Here is a 20,500-nt window from a genome sequence, read left to right as displayed (position 1 = left end):
AATTCATTGCTTGGTCTTTTTGATCCAAGAGATCCCTAACAAGCATGCCCAGAAACTATCGTATTGTCATTGGGGCTTTCGCAGCGATTATGCTGCTTTTGTTGATTAGATCCTCAACTACAGTGAAACCAGCACTTGACATTGTCAAAACTGCTTCACAGGATATTTCTGCGTCAGAAGAAGTTGACATATTGCCAGTAAATGAAAGACCAGGTTATATTGATGATGCGAAGACTGAAGAGGGCAATTCAGACGTAGCTCAGGCTGTTAAGGCACAGGATACATCATTGGGATCTACTTATTCCACAGGTTTTGAATGTAACAAAGATCACCAGTACGTGATTATGATCGATGCTGGTTCTACCGGATCCAGAGTTCACGTATATGAATTTGACGTTTGTACAGAACCGCCAACTTTGATAAACGAAACTTTCAAGATGTTGAAGCCTGGATTATCATCATTTAATACTGATTCAGCTGGGGCTGCTCGCTCATTGGATCCATTATTAGAACGTGCATTGGAAGTGGTTCCTGAAAAGAAGAGAAGTTGTACGCCAGTATCTGTTAAGGCGACTGCAGGTTTAAGATTGCTAGGTGTGAACAAGTCTGACAAGATTTTAGCAGCTGTGCGTGAACATTTGGAACAAGATTACCCATTCCCTGTCGTCGATGGTAAAGGTGTTTCCATCATGAGTGGTGAAGAGGAAGGTGTTTTCGCATGGGTTACAACCAACTACTTGTTAGGTAATATCGGAGGTAGTCAGAGAACTTCTACGGCAGCCGTGTTTGATCTTGGTGGTGGTTCCACTCAGATCGTATTCGAACCAACTTTTCCACCCAATGAGAAAATGTTAGAGGGTGAACACAAGTACGAACTAAAATTTGGTGACGAAGTTTACACTCTATACCAATTCTCTCACTTGGGATATGGTCTCATGGAAGGTAGAAATAAGATCAATGCTCAGCTAGTGGAGACTGCTATCAAAGAAGGTGTCATTCCTAAAGGTGACACTAAATCGGTTCACGAATTGATATCCCCTTGTTTACCACCAAAGGCTCAAGTGAACAACCAGAAAGTTACATTGGCTAATGAAGATACGTATTTGGTCAATTTCTCAGGCCCTGTAATTCCAACTGGCGCTCAATGCAGATTTTTGGCTGATAAGGTTCTAAACAAAGATGCTAAATGTACAAAACCACCATGTTCCTTCAACGGTGTACATCAACCTTCCTTGGTGCGTACTTTCAAGGAAACCAACGACCTCTACGTGTTTTCTTATTTCTACGACAAGACCCAACCCTTGGGATTACCGCTATCCTTTAAACTTGATGAATTGGTTGAATTGGCAAAGATGGTTTGCAACGGTGAAGAAGTGTGGAAGAGTGTCTTTAGTGGCATTGAGGGTTCCGTAAAGGAATTGAAAAAGGAACCACAATGGTGCCAAGATTTATCATTCCAAGTATCTCTACTTCACACAGGTTATGATATTCCATTGCACAGGGAAGTAAAGACTGCCAAGACTATTGCCGATAACGAACTTGGTTGGTGCCTTGGTGCCTCATTACCATTGATCAATTCTGACCAATGGAACTGCAGATTGGACCAACTGGGCTAAAATAATTCTCACTGAAGTGCTATAACTCTGTCATGGAAAATTGTATAGTTTTTCACTTGTTGCTTAGTTCTCGCTTCTAGGAAATATATATACGTATATGTATATCAAAGATTGTAAAAGATTGAAAGTTGCTTAAGCAAATGGCAATGAGAAACAATTGGATGCATATATATACATTACAATTCATTCGCAATTAGAAATCCTAATTATCAATTACTTGTGATATGGGGTCTCTTAGTAATAGTTCCAATATGGATTCCATCGATGATACCTTAGAGTCAGAAAGATCTTCATCTAATAGTGTAAGCATACCTATGTCACAATGTAGGAGCCTACAAGATATTAGACGAGACAACCGCGAGAACACCGTGAAATCTGACTCATCAATACGCTTTTTCCCAGACCAACATGTTCTAGATGAAGGTAATGAAAGGATAAGGAACATTAACGATGCCAAGGAGATGATTAAACAATTAAATATTGGTGGAAAAAGACTGACATCTGCTAAATCCCAGTTGAAGTTGAGTTCGACAGCATATGGAGTTCGTATGCTGTCAAAGGATATTTTCAACACCAAAGTTGAATTACAGGTGGAAAATCTATTGATTGTGACCAAGAGTCAAGATAGGTCACTTGTCTACTTAACGAGGGAGTTGGTTGAATGGTTATTGATTAATTCGCCAGATATTACTGTTTATGTGGAGAAAATCCTACAGGGGTCTGAACAATTTGGTGCTGAAGATATTTACAAAGACAGTCGGTGTAAGGAGCAAAGGATTAAATATTGGGACAAGGAGTTTGTTGCCCAACATGATGGATTTTTCGATATGATTATAACACTTGGTGGTGATGGAACGGTTTTATTTGTTTCATCCATATTTCAACGACATGTACCACCAGTACTATCGTTCTCGTTAGGCTCACTGGGGTTTTTAGCCAACTATCAATTTGAGCGTTTCAGAGAAGATTTACCCAAGATTTTAGATAACAAAATCAAGACTAACTTGCGTATGAGATTAGAATGTAAAGTGTACCGCTGTCACCCTCCAATGGTTGACTCAAGAACTGGTGAAAAAGTGGCAGTTGCAGAATTAGTCATGCAAAGACAGATCCTTAACGAACTAACTATCGATAGAGGTCCAAGTCCATTCATTTCTAATTTAGAAGTTTACGGAGATAATTCTCTTTTGACGGTAGCGCAAGCTGATGGTATTATCATTGCAACACCTACAGGCTCAACGGCTTATTCATTGAGTGCAGGTGGTCCTCTGGTTTACCCGAGCGTTAATGCAGTCTGCGTTACACCCATATGCCCCCATACTTTGAGCTTTAGGCCAATCATGTTACCTGACAGTATGAATATCAAAATTAGAGTGTCTCAGGGATCAAGAGCAACAGCTTGGGCAGCATTTGATGGTAAGGACAGAATTGAATTGCAAAAGGGTGATTACATTACAGTGCAATCTAGTCCATATGCCTTCCCCACAGTAGAATCTCACAGTACAGAATTTATTGAGAGCATCAGCAGATCCCTAAACTGGAACGTTAGACGTGAACAGAAGTCCTTTACCCACATGCTATCTCGTAAGAACCAGGAGAAATACGTTACAGACAAAGAAGGTGAAGACGATCTTCATGAGGGTGATCACCGTGAAGTTGTGGTTTTGCAGGCAGAGGACAAAGATCAAGCTCAAAAAATGATTGAGGAACGTACTCTGGCTGAACAGAAAGCAGAGAAAGATTCCGTGTGTGCTAATGGTGGTGCTGCTAAGACTAATTTTACGGTTTGAGAATATCCCAGGGATTACTGAGGGCACAAGCGATGCTCAAGCATGCTTGAGTACGTGCCAGGATTTTAATACGGTAGAGTATATAATGTGGAAGGAATGTAATACGAAGTGAGATTAAATGCCGGTGGATCGAATTCGATTGCTCCATTGGGTTTAAATCACCATTTTCTGTAAGCAAGCTTTTTCTTTAAAAGGTAAGGCGATGAGCTGGTCAACGAAAAATTGAATAACTACTACGCCAAAATGAGAAAATAGATCGATGCGATTTAAAACTAGTTCTAGTTTCAAGTCATGGGTTTTTTTATAGTAGCGTGAAATTGTATATAAAGTAGGATTGACGATTTGGCTCAAATCATGCCTCGATATCCGGGTTCTTGTAGATCGTAGCTATACTTCGAGGCTGGTTTGATTGACGGCTGGTGTGGATCAGGAGGAGCTCTCGATACACATATATACATAGCTATATCCGCAGATATCATCGATGCAATTGGTTCAGTCGATTTGGTTAGCACTCATATTGCTATGGGCCCACGTAAAGGCTGACGAGGTCATTCAATGCAATTCTACAACCAGTTGTCCTCAGGACATGCCATGTTGCTCACAATTTGGTGAATGTGGTACTGGTGACTATTGCTTAGGTGGGTGTAACCCAAGCTTTTCATACAGTCTCAACGCATGTATGGCAATGCCCATTTGTAAGGACAGCAGCTTTAATTTTGGTGATAACTATACTTCTAAAGTTCTTAAAAAGGAAAAATACATGGGTAACGCATCCCAAGGTGATTGGGCATATACAGGATATTTGATGGACTACAACGATGAAGATAGTATGGTGATTGCAATGCCCAAATATACCGGTGGTACAGTTTTGAGTTCTACAAGATACATCTGGTATGGTAAGGTCAGTGCTAAATTAAAGACATCGCGTGGAAAAGGTGTGGTGAGTGCATTCATTTTATTCTCTGATGTACAAGATGAAATTGATAATGAGTGGATTGGTTCAAACTTGGGCCAACTTCAAACCAATTATTATTTCGAAGGTGTCTTAAACTATACGCATGGTCACAGAATTAATACTAGTGATACTTTTGATAATTATCATACCTATGAAATTGATTGGCAAGAGGATAAGCTAACATGGTCAGTTGATGGTGTAGTGGGCAGGACCCTTCATAAGAATGATACTTATAACCATACCACTAATAAATACATGTATCCTCAGACTCCTTCTCGTGTACAGATTTCACTATGGCCAGGAGGTAATGCAACTAGTAGTGACAGCGTGAAAGAATGGGCCGGTGGTGAAATTGATTGGGATTCAGCTGATATGAAAGATCCTGGTTATTACTACATGCTCCTCAATGAAATTAACGTTACTTGTTATGATCCGCCAGCAAATACTGAGCGTAGTGGATCTTCCGCCTATTCGTACATCAATTCTGACAGATATCTTTCAAAAGATGTGGCCATTACGGATAACGAAACGATGTTGTACTCTTACAAAGGTAGCGGGTTAGAACCAAAATTGGGCAAGCAAAATCACACTGGCAAGTCTAGTAGTTCTCAATCCTCAACAGCACTGCCGCCAGGTGCTTCCACAGCATTTTATCAAAACATAAAAAGTACTAACAGTAAAACTGTTAACAAGAATGCAGGTACTGTGAGAAGACCTGGTGCTTTGGCGGTAGTCGCATTGATTTTAAGTCACATAATATGATGTTTAATAGTAATTATATGTACATTTAATATTATTATACCTGTATCCAACATTTCTTTTAACACAATTTGATAATAAATAAATAAATAAATAAATAATATATATATAATATGATTGACTATTTACTGGCGGATCACAATAAAAATTACAGGAAATTCATGGTTTCTGAATGAGCTTATTTGCTGGTGGCAGACTTCAAGTAGGTGACCAAGTCGTTTCTGTCCTTTTCCTTCTTCAAACCACCGAAGGCCATCTTGGTACCTGGAATGTACTTCTTTGGATTTTCTAGGTAGTCAGACATAGATTGTTCTTCCCAAACGACACCCTTCTTGATGTTAGCATCGGTGTAAGAGTAACCTGGGGCTTGACCGGAGTGACGACCGAAGACACCGTGCAAGTTTGGACCGACCTTGTGAGGACCACCATTTTCAACGGTGTGACATTGCAAACATCTGGTCTTGAAAAGAGTAGCACCCTTCTTAGCAGAACCCTTTTGGTATGGAGCTGGCATTCTGTATTATTATTCTTATTTTATTTTTATGGATTATGACCTTCAGAAATCGAAATCAAAATAGAATGTAATTCTTAGGTCTCTAGCAGAAGAGTTCCCCCAGCTTTATATTTCTATCAATTTCCCGACACCCAAATGAGAACGTAAGGTACGCCAACTAAAACTTTTACAATTAAGACGCAACAGATTACCAGCCAACTAGAATACGCTGTGCAAACCCCCCAAATTCCGGTCTTTGAACTACGAGGATGTCCCTCGGATAAATCGGTCGTAACCGACCAGGTAATTGGCGACTTTAACGGATTTAGCACATCGCCAGCTATTTGAAAACATTTTTTTCTATAACGGTCATGTCATTGGTTCGTTATTGATGAGGCCCTCATTGGTGGGAACTCGAGAAGTGAACTCAGATTGCACGTGTAGTAGTAGGAAGCAAGTGTAGGAAAGGTAAATCGAATAAAAGAACCATCAACTAGTTGTGATAAGAAAAATGTCGGTGTCGGTGTATTTGCTTGATATCGAAGGTACTGTGTGTCCTATCTCTTTTGTCAAAGAGACTCTCTTCCCCTATTTCTCTGCTAAACTTCCTTCGTTGGTGAAGTCTGATGATGTTTCCATAAAATCTGTTCTTGCACAATTTCCACAACATGGTGATTCCCAAGCTTTGCAAACACATATCCAGTCATTGGTGAGTAACGATGTGAAGGATCCCACCTTGAAGCAGTTGCAGGGTACCGTTTGGTCACAGGGTTATACGAGTGGTGAAATCAAAGCTCCTGTGTATAAGGATGCCATTGAATTCATGAAACGCAAGGAAAACGTTTATATCTATTCCAGCGGTTCCGTTCAAGCTCAGAAGCTTTTATTTGGACATGTGGCAAATCCTGATAATTCTGGATCGAATGAGTCGTCTTTGGATCTTAACCCATTGATTAAAGGTTATTTCGATATCAATACATCTGGTAAAAAACTAGAGTCGAGCTCATATGAGAAGATTGTAACTCAAATTGGTGTTGCCGCTGAACAAGTGTTGTTTATAAGTGATAACGTTAAGGAGTTGGAAGCCGCCCATGCCGCTGGCGTCAAAACACTATTGGCTATCAGGCCGGGCAACCCACCTGTCCAGGAGAACCATGGTTTCCGGACAGTCGAGAAATTTGACTCCTTGTAACACACGTGAATATCACGTGTTGTTATGTCGCGTGATTTTCACGTGTTGTTAATATGCTTGACTTGGGAAGCACATATGCTGCATACAAGTAGTTAAAGCGGTAATGAATGTATAAGAATTGAAATAATATAGATATAGGAATTTGATACACTTCTCAATTTTCCCAATTGTCTTAGTACGAGGTGCTACTGGTGGTTTTCCAATCAGTTTTGCACATGCCTCCGCCATGTTTACAAATTACTCGTAAGTTGCCAATTACTGAAAGCACATCACACTCGACCAAAACGTAAAATGCGTAATAAACAACACAAACTAAGAGATTCCAATTTCGTTGCTGGTTGGAGAATCTTATTCAAACCCTGATTGGACACCCCAGAAGTTATCTGATAGTCATCATGTCTTTGTTATCATCTGGAGAGACAATCGCCAAAATGAAAGGGTTGCATACTTCGAACGCAACCTAAGATCACTTCAAGACGTCGTATATAAAAAGGTAATTGAAATGTTGAGTCAAATGTGAACCTTAAAACGTATTCCATTTTGGAAGAGCGTCAAAATAAAAGAATAATAAAACAAGAAATGGCTGTCTTGGTTACTGGTGCTACTGGATTTATTGCCCTGTGGGTTGTCGACTATTTGTTAAAGGAAGGTTACGAAGTAATTGGTACCGTTAGATCTCAAGAAAAAGCTGACAAGTTAACTAAACAATTTGGCTCAAGTGGGAAATTATCATTTGAAATTGTTCCAGATATTTCTGACATCAATTCATTTGATCACGTCTTTGAGAAAAGGGCAAAGGAAATTGACATTGTCATCCATACTGCATCTCCATTCCATTACAATACTACTGAATACGAAACGGATCTTCTAATTCCTGCTGTTAACGGTACTAAGGGAATTTTGAATTCTATAAAGAAATATGGTTCTCAAACCGTTAAAAGATTAGTGATTACATCTTCATTTGCAGCAATTTTAGATCCATCTAAATTAGCTGATAAGGATGCTGTCTTTACCGAAAAGAGTTGGAATCCTACAACATGGGAAGGAGCTCAAAGCGATGTCAGTAATGCCTACCGTGGTTCAAAGAAATTTGCAGAGAAGACCGCTTGGGAATTTCTAGAAGAGAACAAAGATTCAGTTAACTTTAAATTGACTACTGTTAACCCCGTTCTTGTGTTCGGTCCTCAAAAATTTGAAGAAGATGTCAAGTCTCAATTAAACACTTCAAATCAAGTTATTAACATCCCACTACATTCCAAACCAGGTGATAAATTGAATAACTCGCAAGGTAATTACATCGATGTTCGTGATGTGGCAAAGGCTCATGTCTTGGCATTTCAAAAGGATGACTTAATTGGCGAGAGATTAGGTCTTTCCAATGGTCCCGTTAACACTCAAGGTGTTTTGGAAGTTTTGAACGAGAAGTTCCCTCAACTAAAGGGTAAACTTGCCGACGGTCCTACACCAGGCGAAGTTAACAAAACATCGGGGGCCTCATTTGACAATAGCTACACAAAGAAGATTCTGGGATTCCCCTTCATCAGTTTGGAACAATCTGTTTACGACACTGCGGCTCAAGTCCTTAAGAAGGAAGGTAAGTTGTAAGTGAATTTCTCTGCGTTGTGACTCAATGATCTACGCCTAAGACAAAGAGGAAGGTATATAGATATATACATAAAATAAATCGACTTCACTTCGACAGAGGAAAAGAAATACAAAAGGGAATTTACTCACTTATTCAATCTTATCTTCAATCGACGTAATCGTTCAAAAGCATATTTGCAGCAATTTCTTCATTTTTACCACAGGCAAAGTAAACTTGAATTGCCACGGCACGTTCAAAACCTAATTCACAAAGACGTGTTATGGCTTGTTCATCACTTTCAGTGAGTTCAACTTGGAATGCGCCTTCTGCGGCAGCTGCAGCACCTTCAGGATCATCACCCGTTTCCAAATCAGTCATGGCGTCTTGTAAATTATCACCAACAGCTTCTAACAGCATGGAAACGAATACTTCAGGATTCGACATAATTTGTTCACGAAGTTGTGGATAACGGGAACTTAGAGATTCTAATAGAGGAGCCAATGCCTCCGGATTTCCTGAAACAACTTGCCTTAGAGCTAATAGATCTTCCATTGTTAAGCCTATAGAACCTGGAACACCACCTTGTGCACCATCAGCGGCAGCTGCACCTTCTGCAGATGCTGTGTTACCCTGTGTACGTTGTTCTGCCTGTGCAAACAAATCTTCACCTTCTTGAGGTTCAGTAGCCTGTTGCGGTTGAGATTCCTGTTGTGGTTGTGATTCTTGTTGAGCCTGTTGTTCAGGTTGTTGCTGTCGAGCACCAGCACGTTGTAAATTTTCAGGAATGCCCATTAAAAGGTATTCAACAGCCCTGTCAGGATTGTTGAACGCAGCTCTAAGGGCTCTTTCCACTTGATCACGTTCATAACCCATTTCCATAATACGATCAACGGTTTCATTACGTTGTTGTCCCACTACAAAGTCTGGAGTAGAGACAGGTGCTTGTGTCGTTGAAGGTTGAGCAGGAGCTGTAGCTGTGGTTTCAGCAGCACTGCCAGCAGCCTGCGTTTCAGTATTAGTCGTTGCCGATTGTGATGGTTCTGTAACACTTGCACTTGCAGGAGTTGCTGCTGCTGCTGATGGAGTTGCTGCCTTCTTTTTAGAAATCATAAAGATAACTTGATCACCATCTTTTAATCCAGATTCTTGTAAATTTTTAGCATCTTGCAAAACTTTACCGGAATAAATCAATTTAATTTGAGATTCTTCACAGCTTTTCTCAGTGGCCAGTCTCACCTTTGCATCTTTAACACTAGAACTAGGATCCAATTCAAGTGAAATTTTCTCCTTCTTAAAATCTTTGAAGATAATATTAATCATTGGAAAAAACGTTTTTAGGAATAGAAATTCAAAAGTGTACTGCGTTCAATCCAGTTAATTTGGTAAAGGGCAACAAATTATATGCTAGAAGTACTATTCCTTTTAGCGCTTTTGCCACTTTGAATTGGTTATGGGATAGATTCAATGCAAAGGGTTTAAATAGAAGAAGATAAAAAATGACGGATTGAAATTTTTAATTCCACCGAGTCGTTCGTAATGACAGATATACGGTATCAAAGCATTTCTTTTGTAAGTATACAAAATATATATGAAAAATGACAAAATATGGGTATGTAGAATTTCAATTTCGAATCTAACAATTTTCCCACGATATTTAGCGGTACTAGTTTGGATTACTTTGCATCTGGATCGAATTCCAATCTCATATCGTTTTGTGGTTGTTGTTGTTGTTGTAACTGTTGTTGTTGTAACTGTTGTTGTTGTAACTGTTGTTGTTGTAGTTGTTGTTGTTGTAGTTGCTGTTGTTCTTGTTGTTGCTGCTGCTGGGCAGGCTGTTGTGGTTCTTGCACCAATTGATTTTGTTGTTGTAGTTGTTGTTGCTCGTCTATCAATTGATTTTGTGGCTGTTGTAGTTGTTGTTGTTGCTGCTGCTGCTGCTGTGGTAGCTGTTGTAGTTGGTGTTGCTGAACAGGCTGCTGTGGGTTATCTATCAATTGATTTTGCGGCTGTTGAACTTGTTGTTGTTGTAGTTGTTGTTGTTGCTGAACTTGTTGTTGTTGCTCGTCTATCAATGGCTTCTGTGGCTGTTGAACCTGCTGCTGAACCTGCTGTTGCTGAACCTGCTGTTGTGGATCTTGTATCGATGGCTTCTGTGGCTGCTGAACTTGTTGTTGTTGTTGCAGAGAAGGCTGTTCTTTTATCTCTGATCCGTCTGACCAATCTACGAAAATTTCATGACCGTGAGCCTTGGTATGGTCAATATTCTTGAAAATTGCCAACCTCTCATCACCCCAATCGTCACGAACATCTTGGAATCCAGTATCCCAGATACGGTCATAAAATTCTCTTAGACGATCCTCTTCCACACGACGACGTTCCTCTTCTGCCATCCAGGCCATATGTTGTAAATCTTCTGTACTTGGTTCATAAATGTGCCAAATCACATAGTGTGGTAGACCAACAACGTTGTATCCCATACGACGTGATAATTTACCAAACGCTTCAGTTTCAGCATGTTTTTCGAATGAAAATGCTGGGAAATGTGAACCTGTACGGAACACTTTACCCTTCGATAAAATTGAAACACCACCAATACCATCTAGTTCTAGCTCATCTTCTGGGTTACCATTAGGGTCACGCATATAAGCTAAATGTGTCCTCCAAGTTGAATAATCTGGATAACCTTCCACAATAACTGCATCATCATCTGGTAGCGAATCTGCCAACTGAACTCCGACTTCGGATTCTTTCCAAGAATTCAAATCATATGGTTGAATATTACCTAGCCAATCTGGTAATGGTCTCCAAACGTTAGGTACGATAACATCTCTATCGTGGTGCATCAAATCCTCCATAATTGACTGTGGACATAATTCGACGTCAACATCTCTCCAGTAAACCCATGAGTGATATGCTTTTAAGGCAACTGTACCCAACCAATTTCTTGCTCTTGCCATTAATTTACGACGTGGTCCCTGCGCATCAAATCCATGTCTATCACTAAAGGATTGTCCAATTGCTTGTCCAAAATCTTTCTCATAAATTTCAATGTTACCAAATCTACGTGTCTTATCCTTGTTAGATTGTGCTTTCTCCAAATGCGATAGTAACGCTCCCATAGTATCATCCGAAGAATCACTAACCAAAAATGAAAAATCAATCAAGTTATGAGGGTACGTCATCTTATCCATATGATTGAAAAAACGCGGCAGATGCTCTGCTGCATCTCTCAATGGTACTAGAAACAAAATTCGGTTATCACGTTGCCAACCATCTGGATCACCTTGATAGTTACGCAAATCGTAGTATTCAACGTTGGGTACATTGCGGAAATTTGGCACGTATGGTTTAAACAGTGATGCACTTGCTAATGATGTGAAAAAATAATTCAATTGTCTTGAAATTGATGGTGCACTTAAAAGTAATCTCGCGAGTAGTAACACTGTAATTACTGTACCGACAATACTGATGGCTGTAGGACGTGTCAGGGAAACTTTCATTTTTTTTTCACCAAAATCAAATCAACAGCCCTTTAACTCTATTCTGTACCTGCAATAACAAAGACTGATTTTATCTGGCCTCTTGTTATTATTCTCTTGGATTTTATATATATCTGTTATTGTTTGAATAATTCGATTGGCACCTGTCCGTATAAATTTTTTCTTCTTGACAATATGATGGTAATTATAGATAAAAGAAAACGTTGTGAAAACAAATGTTTTAAAAAAAGTACCTGGAAACCTTGAGTCCGCGATGATAGTGTTGTTTTGTTGATGGTTTTATTGATATTTGAATTCTAGTGGACTTTCGAAGTTGCAACCTATCATATGCTGATCTATCGGTAAACTCTGGTGCTTTTTCTTTTACTATAGCGAGTGTTTCCCAAAACGCGATGGGCGTTGTTTGTTCTTGCTTCCTTTCGCTCCCTCTTCGCACTGCAGATGTTCTAGAAACAAAGCAAGAGCATGTGACAAATAGCCACGTGAAAAGCACATGATCATGTATCACTATGCACGTAATAAATATCACATCCTACGTACGTCAGATTGCGTCGTCTACCTTCTGGTACTCGGACTTTTTTCACTCTCGACACACCACGCAAAAAAATTCCACTGAGATGTACCGATGGACAGTCAACCATTCTTCAAAAAAAAGAATAAAAAGAAAAATTTTTTGTCCCCTTCCCTCGTCGCCTTCTACGTCGCCTTCTACGTCGTCTTCCATCGCCCGCTTCTTCCCTTCCCAGCTTTGCTCGCTCGCCCATATACAATTTTCACTTTCTTTTTCATCACGCATATATATATATATATATTAACTACAAACGCTCTTAGGTATTGATTTGGCACCTGTTTAAATAGTTACCTCTTTCATTCTTAGTTTTAGTTTTCCTCTTGAAATTAAGTTTGATAAAAAGTCCAATAACGGATTTCCAAAGAGACTAATACTATAGTAACAATGGCTGAAGAAGAACACACCTTTGAGACCGTCGATGCTGGTTCCTCCCTTACCTACCCACAACAATGTTCTGCCTTGAGAAAGAACGGTTTCGTCGTTATCAAGGGTAGACCATGTAAGATCGTTGATATGTCCACCTCTAAGACTGGTAAGCACGGTCACGCTAAAGTTCACTTGGTTGCTCTAGATATCTTCACCGGTAAGAAATTGGAAGATTTGTCTCCATCTACTCACAACATGGAAGTCCCATTCGTCAAGCGTTCTGAATACCAATTGTTGGATATCGATGACGGTTACTTGTCTTTGATGACCATGGATGGTGAAACCAAGGACGATGTCAGATTACCAGATGGTGAATTGGGTGACGCTTTGCAATCTTCTTTCGATGAAGGAAAGGATTTGAACGTTACTATTATCACTGCCATGGGTGAAGAATGCGCTATTTCCTTCAAGGAAGCTCCAAAGTCTGATTAAAGATAGTTAAATGGCATAAGGAAACGGAAAAAGAAAATCTAACTTGCAAATTTCATCATTATTACTACTATTATTATTAAACAAACTATATTATATATATATATATTAGATTATATGTATCCTGTTTTAAGTGTGCATACGAAGTGAAATTTTGATAAAAGAAATTTCAAAAAGTGATTTTGTTTGAAAGTTATTACAGGGTGAAGGGTTTATTAGGGGAAAAGAGAATTGTATGACAATTTGGCCGAGTGGTTAAGGCGAAAGATTAGAAATCTTTTGGGCTCTGCCCGCGCAGGTTCGAATCCTGCAGTTGTCGTTATTTTTTCTTCCCACTCCTATAATTTTTCTCTATTTGACAACTTTTTAATGAAGGCGCGATAAAAAGGTTTTACATCTTAGTTTCAGCTAATAATCGACATTGAGGTTTGGAGAGAGTCCAAGATCCGAGGAGTGATGGACTCAGATACCGCTGCATTGGCACCAGATGCACTTTTCTCAGATCGTGTCCGTCGGTTTCAGGAGTTTTTAGATACCTTTACGAGTTATAGAGATACTGTACGTGCATTACAATTGACACAAGATGATAATGAAGGACCACTACATCAACGTGTTACGATTTCCTTAGACGAATTAAGAGAGTTTGATAGAAGTTATTGGTCAGGTATACTCAATAATCCTGCTCAATTTATACCACCTGCTGAAAGGGCATTAACGGAATTAGCACAATCGATTGGTGATTTACCTTCTTCACATAGAGCAAGAACGGCACCAGTAGCTCAAAGACCATGGAAAATTTCATTCAAAGGTTCATTTGGTTCTCACAGTCTTTCACCAAGAACTTTGACTTCACATCACTTGAACAAATTAATTTCATTACAAGGTATCGTTACTAGAACATCATTGGTTCGACCAAAAATTTTGAGATCAGTTCATTTTGCTGAAAAGACAGGTAGATTTCATTACAGAGATTATACGGATTCGACAACAACGTTAACCACCAGAATTCCTACACCTGCAATTTATCCGACAGAGGACCAAGAGGGTAACAAGTTAACCACAGAATATGGATACTGTACATATATGGATCATCAGCGTGTGTCTGTGCAAGAGATGCCGGAGTCAGCGCCTGCTGGTCAACTGCCTCGCTCAATCGACGTAATTCTTGATGATGATTTGGTTGATAAGACGAAACCAGGTGATAGAATTCAAATTGTTGGTGTCTTCAAATCAATGGGGGCAGGTGGTCTTACGCAGAATGACTCTGGAAATCTTGGTGGGTTTAGAACTTTAATTGTTGGTAACACGGTTTATCCATTGCATGCAAGATCAACAGGTGTTTCAGCTACACAAACTCTAACAGATTCTGATATTAGAAATATTAACAAGTTATCGAAAAGGGCTGATATTTTCGATATCTTATCACAATCTTTAGCTCCCTCGATTTTTGGCCATGAATACGTTAAACGTGCAGTTTTACTCATGCTGCTGGGCGGTGTGGAAAAAAATTTAGATAATGGTTCACATTTAAGAGGTGATATTAATATTTTAATGGTTGGTGATCCTTCTACAGCCAAATCTCAGATGTTAAGATTCGTTCTTAATACTGCACCTTTAGCCATTGCTACCACTGGTAGAGGTTCATCTGGTGTTGGTTTAACAGCGGCCGTTAATACCGATAGAGAAACTGGTGAGCGTCGCTTGGAAGCAGGTGCAATGGTTCTTGCCGATAGAGGTATTGTTTGTATTGATGAATTTGATAAAATGTCAGATGTCGATAGAGTTGCCATTCATGAAGTCATGGAACAACAAACAGTAACAATTGCTAAAGCCGGTATCCATACTACTTTAAATGCTCGTTGTAGTGTGATAGCAGCTGCTAACCCACTTTATGGACAATATGATGTCAATAGAGATCCTCATCAAAATATTGCTCTGCCAGATTCGTTATTATCACGTTTTGATCTTTTATTCGTAGTTACAGATGATATTAATGAAATCAAGGACAGATCTATCAGTGAGCACGTTTTAAGAACTCATAGGTATTTACCCCCAGGTTATCTAGAAGGTGAGCCAATTCGTGAATCACTCAACCTGTCCTTATCCGTGGGTACACAGGAAGAAGATGAAGCTGGTCAAGATGCTGTGAACTCGGGAAACACTAATGAAGATGAAGATGAAGAGGAACACGTCTTTGAAAAATTCAACCCACTATTGCAAGGTGCAGCCGGTGCAGCAAGAGCCGCAGCCGGTGGTGGTATAGTAAAACCAATTGTGACAATCCCATTTCTTCGCAAATACATACAATACGCTAAAGAAAGAATTGTACCACAGTTAACCCAAGAGGCTATTGACGTGATTGTACGAAATTATAGCGATCTAAGAAATGACCAAAATACGAAGAAGAGTCCAATCACAGCGAGAACTTTAGAAACGTTAATTCGTCTTTCCACTTCACATGCTAAAGTAAGATTGTCTAAGACGGTGAACAAAAGGGATGCAATAATCGCTGCTAAACTTCTAAGGTTTTCCTTATTAGGTGAAGATGTTGGTAGTGATCTTTACGATCTGGACGATAGCGAAGACGATATTACACTCAAAAGATCTCCACATAAATCACCAAAGAAAAGACAAAGAGTCAGAGGTACCCCCTCTAAACCATCTACCCCATCAAAACCAATACCCGAGAATCTTGCAGAGACACCCATTCGAAGGAAGCTGCAGTTTGATCCCGTTTCAGGAGAGCAAAGTCATCAACAGCAATATGAAGAAGGTGATGGTACGAACGATAGTGATAACGATTATGATGAGGTTATGTCTCCGTTGCCATCTGATGAAGAACATGATTTACAGGATAGATTACAGCGTGGGTTAAGAGTATCGCCTAGACGCAGACGACAAGTATCTAGTACTGGCGATGCTCCTCCTCCTACCACTACAACTGGTCCACTGTCAGAAGTGCACGGAGCTCCAAGAATACCAAATCTACCTCCAACTAGTCATGAGGAATATGAACCTCAGGAAAGAACTATATCCTATGAAAACGTTGCTCCGGGTACAATTTCTACAGGTAGATTATCGCTCATTTCGGGTATTGTCGCCAGAATTATGCAATCACCAATTTATGAGGATGAATGCTATCCATTAGCGGCTCTCTTGGACAGAATTAACGAACAAGTTCCTGATGAAGATGAATTTTCGTTCCCAGAATATCTGGCAGCTTTAGAGGTCATGGAAAAGAGAAATAATTTGATGGTAGCAGGTGATAAGGTCTGGAGAGTGTCTTGATGAAATGAAACTATCTAGCAGTTTTTATAATATTTAATTTATAATATTTTAATAAGTTTAATAATTAAGCGCCAGTGTGACATTTCATGTGATCAGCCATTTGATTTTGATAAACGCGTCGTCTTTAAGCGATGTGGCAAAAAAGAGAGAATGGAAGTATTAAACGTTAAGAACTGATTGTCACCATTATCAGCCATTAATTAGAACCAAAGGACTCTAGAAAACTGGAAATGGCTCCAACTCCATTAGTTTCCAGTCCTATAGTTAGAGAGTCGAGGCTTTTGGTTTCAAAGCCGTTGCTTTCAAGGCCATATACATCTTTTTTCTTCCCACTATATGCGACCTTTGCACATATATACTACAGACAGTATGACAAGTATATCAAGGGACCTGAATGGACATTCGTGTACTTGGGTGCTATTGTCTCTTTGAACATTCTAGTTGCGTTGCTACCCGAATGGAACGTTGGTATTGAAGCAGGTTTTAAATACAATGCTGCTGGCGATCTTCATGAAGCTACTCACATTTTAATCAAGACTACTGAAAATAATGGTTCTGATGGAATTGTAGAGATCCAAAGAGTGGAAGAAGATGGAACTGTTCAGATCTATTTCCAATTCCAAAAGAAGAGATTTTTATGGAACTCCGATGAACAAGAATTCGCATCTCCCAAATTCCTGATCGATGAACCACCTAAGTTGGGATATCTACAGGAATGGAAGGGTCATTCTGGTGATTTAGTGCATTTGAGAAGACTTTACGGTGACAATTTATTCGACATTCCAATTCCAACATTTTTGGAATTGTTTAAAGAACACGCAGTGGCCCCATTGTTCGTTTTTCAAATTTTCTGTGTGGCACTATGGTTGTTAGATGAATTTTGGTACTATGCTCTTTTCAACATGTTTACCGTTGTATCTATGGAAGCTGCATCAGTTTTCCAAAGATTGGTTACCTTGAAAGAATTTAGAACTATGGGTGTTAAGCCTTTTCCTATCTATGTCTTCAGAGAGGGCGAATGGCTTTACTTAGAGACTGACAAATTATTACCAATGGATATCGTGTCTATGACCAGAACCGCTGAAGATAGTGCGGTCCCATGTGATATGCTTCTTCTAGATGGATCCTGCATCGTTAATGAAGCAATGCTTTCAGGTGAATCCACCCCATTACTAAAGGAATCCATTAAATTGCGTCCAAAAGATGAGCCTTTACAAGCAGATGGTTTAGATAAAAATTCTATCCTTCACGGTGGTACCAAAATTTTACAAGTTACACCACCTGAGGGTAAATCTCGTCTACCTGCTGCTCCTGATCAAGGTACTCCTGCTCTTGTGACAAAGACTGGGTTTGAAACATCTCAAGGTTCTTTAGTTCGTGTAATGATTTACTCTGCTGAGCGTGTTGGTGTGGATAACAGAGAAGCTTTGTTCTTCATTTTATTCTTGTTAATCTTTGCCATTGCCGCCTCATGGTACGTTTGGGTCGAAGGTTCCAAGATGGGTAGAGTTCAATCCAAATTGATTCTGGACTGTATTTTGATCATTACTTCTGTGGTGCCACCTGAATTGCCAATCGAATTGACGATGGCGGTTAATAGTTCTTTGGCAGCGTTGTCCAAGTTTTACGTCTACTGTACTGAACCTTTCAGAATTCCACTTGCTGGTAGAATCGATGTTTGCTGCTTTGATAAGACAGGTACTTTGACTGGTGAAGATTTGGTCTTTGAAGGTTTAGCTGGATTATCTAAAGACCCCGAAGACATTCGTCACATGTTTTCCGCTGCAGAGGCTCCTGAAAGTACTGCACTTGCTATCGGTGCAGCTCATGCCTTAGTGAAGCTGAACGATGGTGATGTGGTCGGAGACCCAATGGAAAAAGCTACCTTAAATGCCTTAGGATGGACCGTCGAGCACAAGAATGTGACTTCCAAGGAAGGGTTTGGTAAGGTTACCATTCAACGTCGTTTCCAATTCTCTTCAGCTTTGAAAAGATCGTCCTCCATTGCATCTCATGGTGGTAAATTATTTGCTGCAGTGAAAGGTGCTCCAGAAACTATCCGTCAAAGATTGGTCAGCGTCCCCAAGAACTACGATTCCATCTATAAGTCTTTTACTCGTTCCGGTTCTAGAGTTTTGGCCCTAGCTTCCAAGAGCTTGCCCAAAATGAATCAAAGTCATATCGATGATTTAGATCGTGAGGAAGTTGAACAAAAATTGAATTTCGAAGGTTTCTTAATCTTCCATTGTCCTCTAAAGATCGATGCTATTGAGACCATTAAGATGTTGAACGAGTCTGCTCATCGTTCTGTAATGATTACAGGTGATAACCCCTTGACAGCAGTTCACGTCGCAAAGGAAGTTGGTATCTTGGATAGAGAAGCATTGATTTTGGATTACGCTGAAAATGCGGAAAGCAACAAACTTGTTTTCCGTAACGTTTTAGAAACCATTAGCATCCCATTTGATCCTGAATCAGAGAATTTTGACACTGAAAAAATCTTAGGTCAATACGATATTGCTGCTACTGGCCATGCTTTGAATGCTTTGAAGGATCACGATCAATTGAGAACTTTGATTCGTCACACATGGGTTTATGCTCGTGTATCTCCTACTCAAAAGGAATTCATTTTGAACACCTTGAAAGACATGGGTTACCAAACTTTGATGTGTGGTGATGGTACGAACGATGTAGGTGCCTTGAAGCAAGCTCACGTTGGTATCGCTCTACTAAATGGTAGTGAAGAAGGTATGAAAAAAATGGCTGACCAACGTAAGATCGACAGTTTAAAAGCCGTCTATGAAAAACAATGCGATCTCTTGCAGAGATGGGGTCAACCTAAACCACTTGTTCCAGAGCAGATCGCCCACTTTTATCCACCTGGTCCAAAGAATCCTCATTACTTAACCTCATTAGAGAAGACTGGTGTCACTATCACTCCTGAAATGAGAAAAGCTGTTGCTGAGGCCAACTCTAAACCCGAACAACCAGTTGCTGCAGTAGCTGGCAATTCGCGTCCATCTGGTGAAGACTTTGCTACCTTGTTCAGTGGTGCAGGTGGTGGCGGCGAGGAAGATGTTCCTACATTAAAATTAGGTGATGCTTCTTGTGCTGCTCCATTTACTTCTAAGCTTGCCAATGTTTCTGCTGTGACTAATATTATCCGTCAAGGCCGTTGTGCTCTAATAAACACCATTCAAATGTACAAAATTTTGGCTCTTAACTGTTTGATCAGTGCCTACTCTCTATCTGTAATGTATTTGGCTGGTGTTAAATTCGGTGATGGTCAAGCAACAACCTGTGGTATTCTTCTATCCGTTTGCTTTTTAAGTATTTCCCGTGGTAAGCCTTTACACAAATTGGCTAAGGAAAGACCACAAGCTGGTATTTTCAACGTTTACATCATGGGGTCGATCTTGACCCAGTTTGCTGTTCATATCCTCGTCTTGGTTTACATTACTGGTGAGATCTACAAACTTGAACCTAGAGAACCACAAGTGGATCTAGAAAAAGAGTTTACCCCATCTTTGTTAAACACTGGTATTTTCCTCATTCAATTAGTACAACAAGTTTCTACTTTTGCGGTCAATTACCAAGGTGAACCATTCAGAGAGAATATTAGAAACAACAAGGGGATGTACTATGGTCTTATCGGTGTCACTTTGTTGGCATTGTGCGGTGCCACTGAATTTATTCCTGAATTGAACGAAGCCATGAAGTTCGTACCCATGGAAGATGATTTTAAATTTAAATTGACTCTTTCCCTTGCTCTTGATTACGTTGGTAGTTGGGCAGGTGAGCACTACTTCAAATATTTCTTTATGAATGATAAAGCTGCTGATATTACACAACGTCTCAATTAAATCTATTAGGTCCTAACGTCCTATTACGTAAGA

General features: G+C 39.8%; 11 protein-coding genes and 1 non-coding gene across 12 annotated transcripts; 9 read left to right on the top strand and 3 right to left on the bottom strand.

Annotated features, from left to right (window-relative positions):
• Positions 1-44: 44 nt before the first annotated feature.
• GDA1 (guanosine diphosphatase) lies at positions 45-1,616 on the top strand (the record flags this gene model as incomplete). Its single annotated transcript, XM_002497383.1, has 1 exon — positions 45-1,616. One exon carries the CDS (start codon positions 45-47, stop codon positions 1,614-1,616), a length of 1,572 nt encoding a protein of 523 aa, XP_002497428.1.
• Positions 1,617-1,840: 224 nt separating this feature from the next.
• Positions 1,841-3,406, top strand: YEF1 (NADH/NAD(+) kinase; the record flags this gene model as incomplete). The annotated part of the gene is made up of 1 exon (XM_002497382.1): positions 1,841-3,406. One exon carries the CDS (start codon positions 1,841-1,843, stop codon positions 3,404-3,406), a length of 1,566 nt encoding a protein of 521 aa, XP_002497427.1.
• Positions 3,407-3,887: 481 nt separating this feature from the next.
• On the top strand, positions 3,888-5,123 carry UTR2 (chitin transglycosylase UTR2; the record flags this gene model as incomplete). Its single annotated transcript, XM_002497381.1, has 1 exon — positions 3,888-5,123. One exon carries the CDS (start codon positions 3,888-3,890, stop codon positions 5,121-5,123), a length of 1,236 nt encoding a protein of 411 aa, XP_002497426.1.
• Positions 5,124-5,298: 175 nt separating this feature from the next.
• Positions 5,299-5,634, bottom strand: CYC7 (cytochrome c; the record flags this gene model as incomplete). Its single annotated transcript, XM_002497380.1, has 1 exon — positions 5,299-5,634. One exon carries the CDS (start codon positions 5,632-5,634, stop codon positions 5,299-5,301), a length of 336 nt encoding a protein of 111 aa, XP_002497425.1.
• A 490-nt stretch (positions 5,635-6,124) lies between these two features.
• Positions 6,125-6,805, top strand: UTR4 (putative acireductone synthase UTR4; the record flags this gene model as incomplete). The annotated part of the gene is made up of 1 exon (XM_002497379.1): positions 6,125-6,805. One exon carries the CDS (start codon positions 6,125-6,127, stop codon positions 6,803-6,805), a length of 681 nt encoding a protein of 226 aa, XP_002497424.1.
• Positions 6,806-7,384: 579 nt separating this feature from the next.
• ZYRO0F05214g (SDR family oxidoreductase) lies at positions 7,385-8,410 on the top strand (the record flags this gene model as incomplete). Its single annotated transcript, XM_002497378.1, has 1 exon — positions 7,385-8,410. The coding sequence occupies one exon, from the start codon at positions 7,385-7,387 to the stop codon at positions 8,408-8,410; it is 1,026 nt and encodes a 341-aa protein (XP_002497423.1).
• Positions 8,411-8,555: 145 nt separating this feature from the next.
• Positions 8,556-9,710, bottom strand: RAD23 (Rad23p; the record flags this gene model as incomplete). The annotated part of the gene is made up of 1 exon (XM_002497377.1): positions 8,556-9,710. One exon carries the CDS (start codon positions 9,708-9,710, stop codon positions 8,556-8,558), a length of 1,155 nt encoding a protein of 384 aa, XP_002497422.1.
• A 353-nt stretch (positions 9,711-10,063) lies between these two features.
• ANP1 (Anp1p) lies at positions 10,064-11,890 on the bottom strand (the record flags this gene model as incomplete). The annotated part of the gene is made up of 1 exon (XM_002497376.1): positions 10,064-11,890. One exon carries the CDS (start codon positions 11,888-11,890, stop codon positions 10,064-10,066), a length of 1,827 nt encoding a protein of 608 aa, XP_002497421.1.
• A 955-nt stretch (positions 11,891-12,845) lies between these two features.
• On the top strand, positions 12,846-13,319 carry HYP2 (translation elongation factor eIF-5A; the record flags this gene model as incomplete). The annotated part of the gene is made up of 1 exon (XM_002497375.1): positions 12,846-13,319. The coding sequence occupies one exon, from the start codon at positions 12,846-12,848 to the stop codon at positions 13,317-13,319; it is 474 nt and encodes a 157-aa protein (XP_002497420.1).
• A 234-nt stretch (positions 13,320-13,553) lies between these two features.
• On the top strand, positions 13,554-13,635 carry ZYRO0F05126r. Its single transcript has one exon. It is a non-coding gene; the product is annotated as a tRNA-Ser (tRNA).
• A 137-nt stretch (positions 13,636-13,772) lies between these two features.
• On the top strand, positions 13,773-16,604 carry MCM3 (MCM DNA helicase complex subunit MCM3; the record flags this gene model as incomplete). Its single annotated transcript, XM_002497374.1, has 1 exon — positions 13,773-16,604. The coding sequence occupies one exon, from the start codon at positions 13,773-13,775 to the stop codon at positions 16,602-16,604; it is 2,832 nt and encodes a 943-aa protein (XP_002497419.1).
• A 230-nt stretch (positions 16,605-16,834) lies between these two features.
• Positions 16,835-20,467, top strand: SPF1 (ion-transporting P-type ATPase SPF1; the record flags this gene model as incomplete). Its single annotated transcript, XM_002497373.1, has 1 exon — positions 16,835-20,467. The coding sequence occupies one exon, from the start codon at positions 16,835-16,837 to the stop codon at positions 20,465-20,467; it is 3,633 nt and encodes a 1,210-aa protein (XP_002497418.1).
• Positions 20,468-20,500: the final 33 nt, after the last annotated feature.

The sequence above is a fragment of the Zygosaccharomyces rouxii genome (genome assembly GCF_000026365.1).
Source record: "Zygosaccharomyces rouxii strain CBS732 chromosome F complete sequence".
NCBI classification, from domain to species: domain Eukaryota; kingdom Fungi; phylum Ascomycota; class Saccharomycetes; order Saccharomycetales; family Saccharomycetaceae; genus Zygosaccharomyces; species Zygosaccharomyces rouxii.
This window is presented reverse-complemented; position numbering and strand designations above follow the sequence as displayed.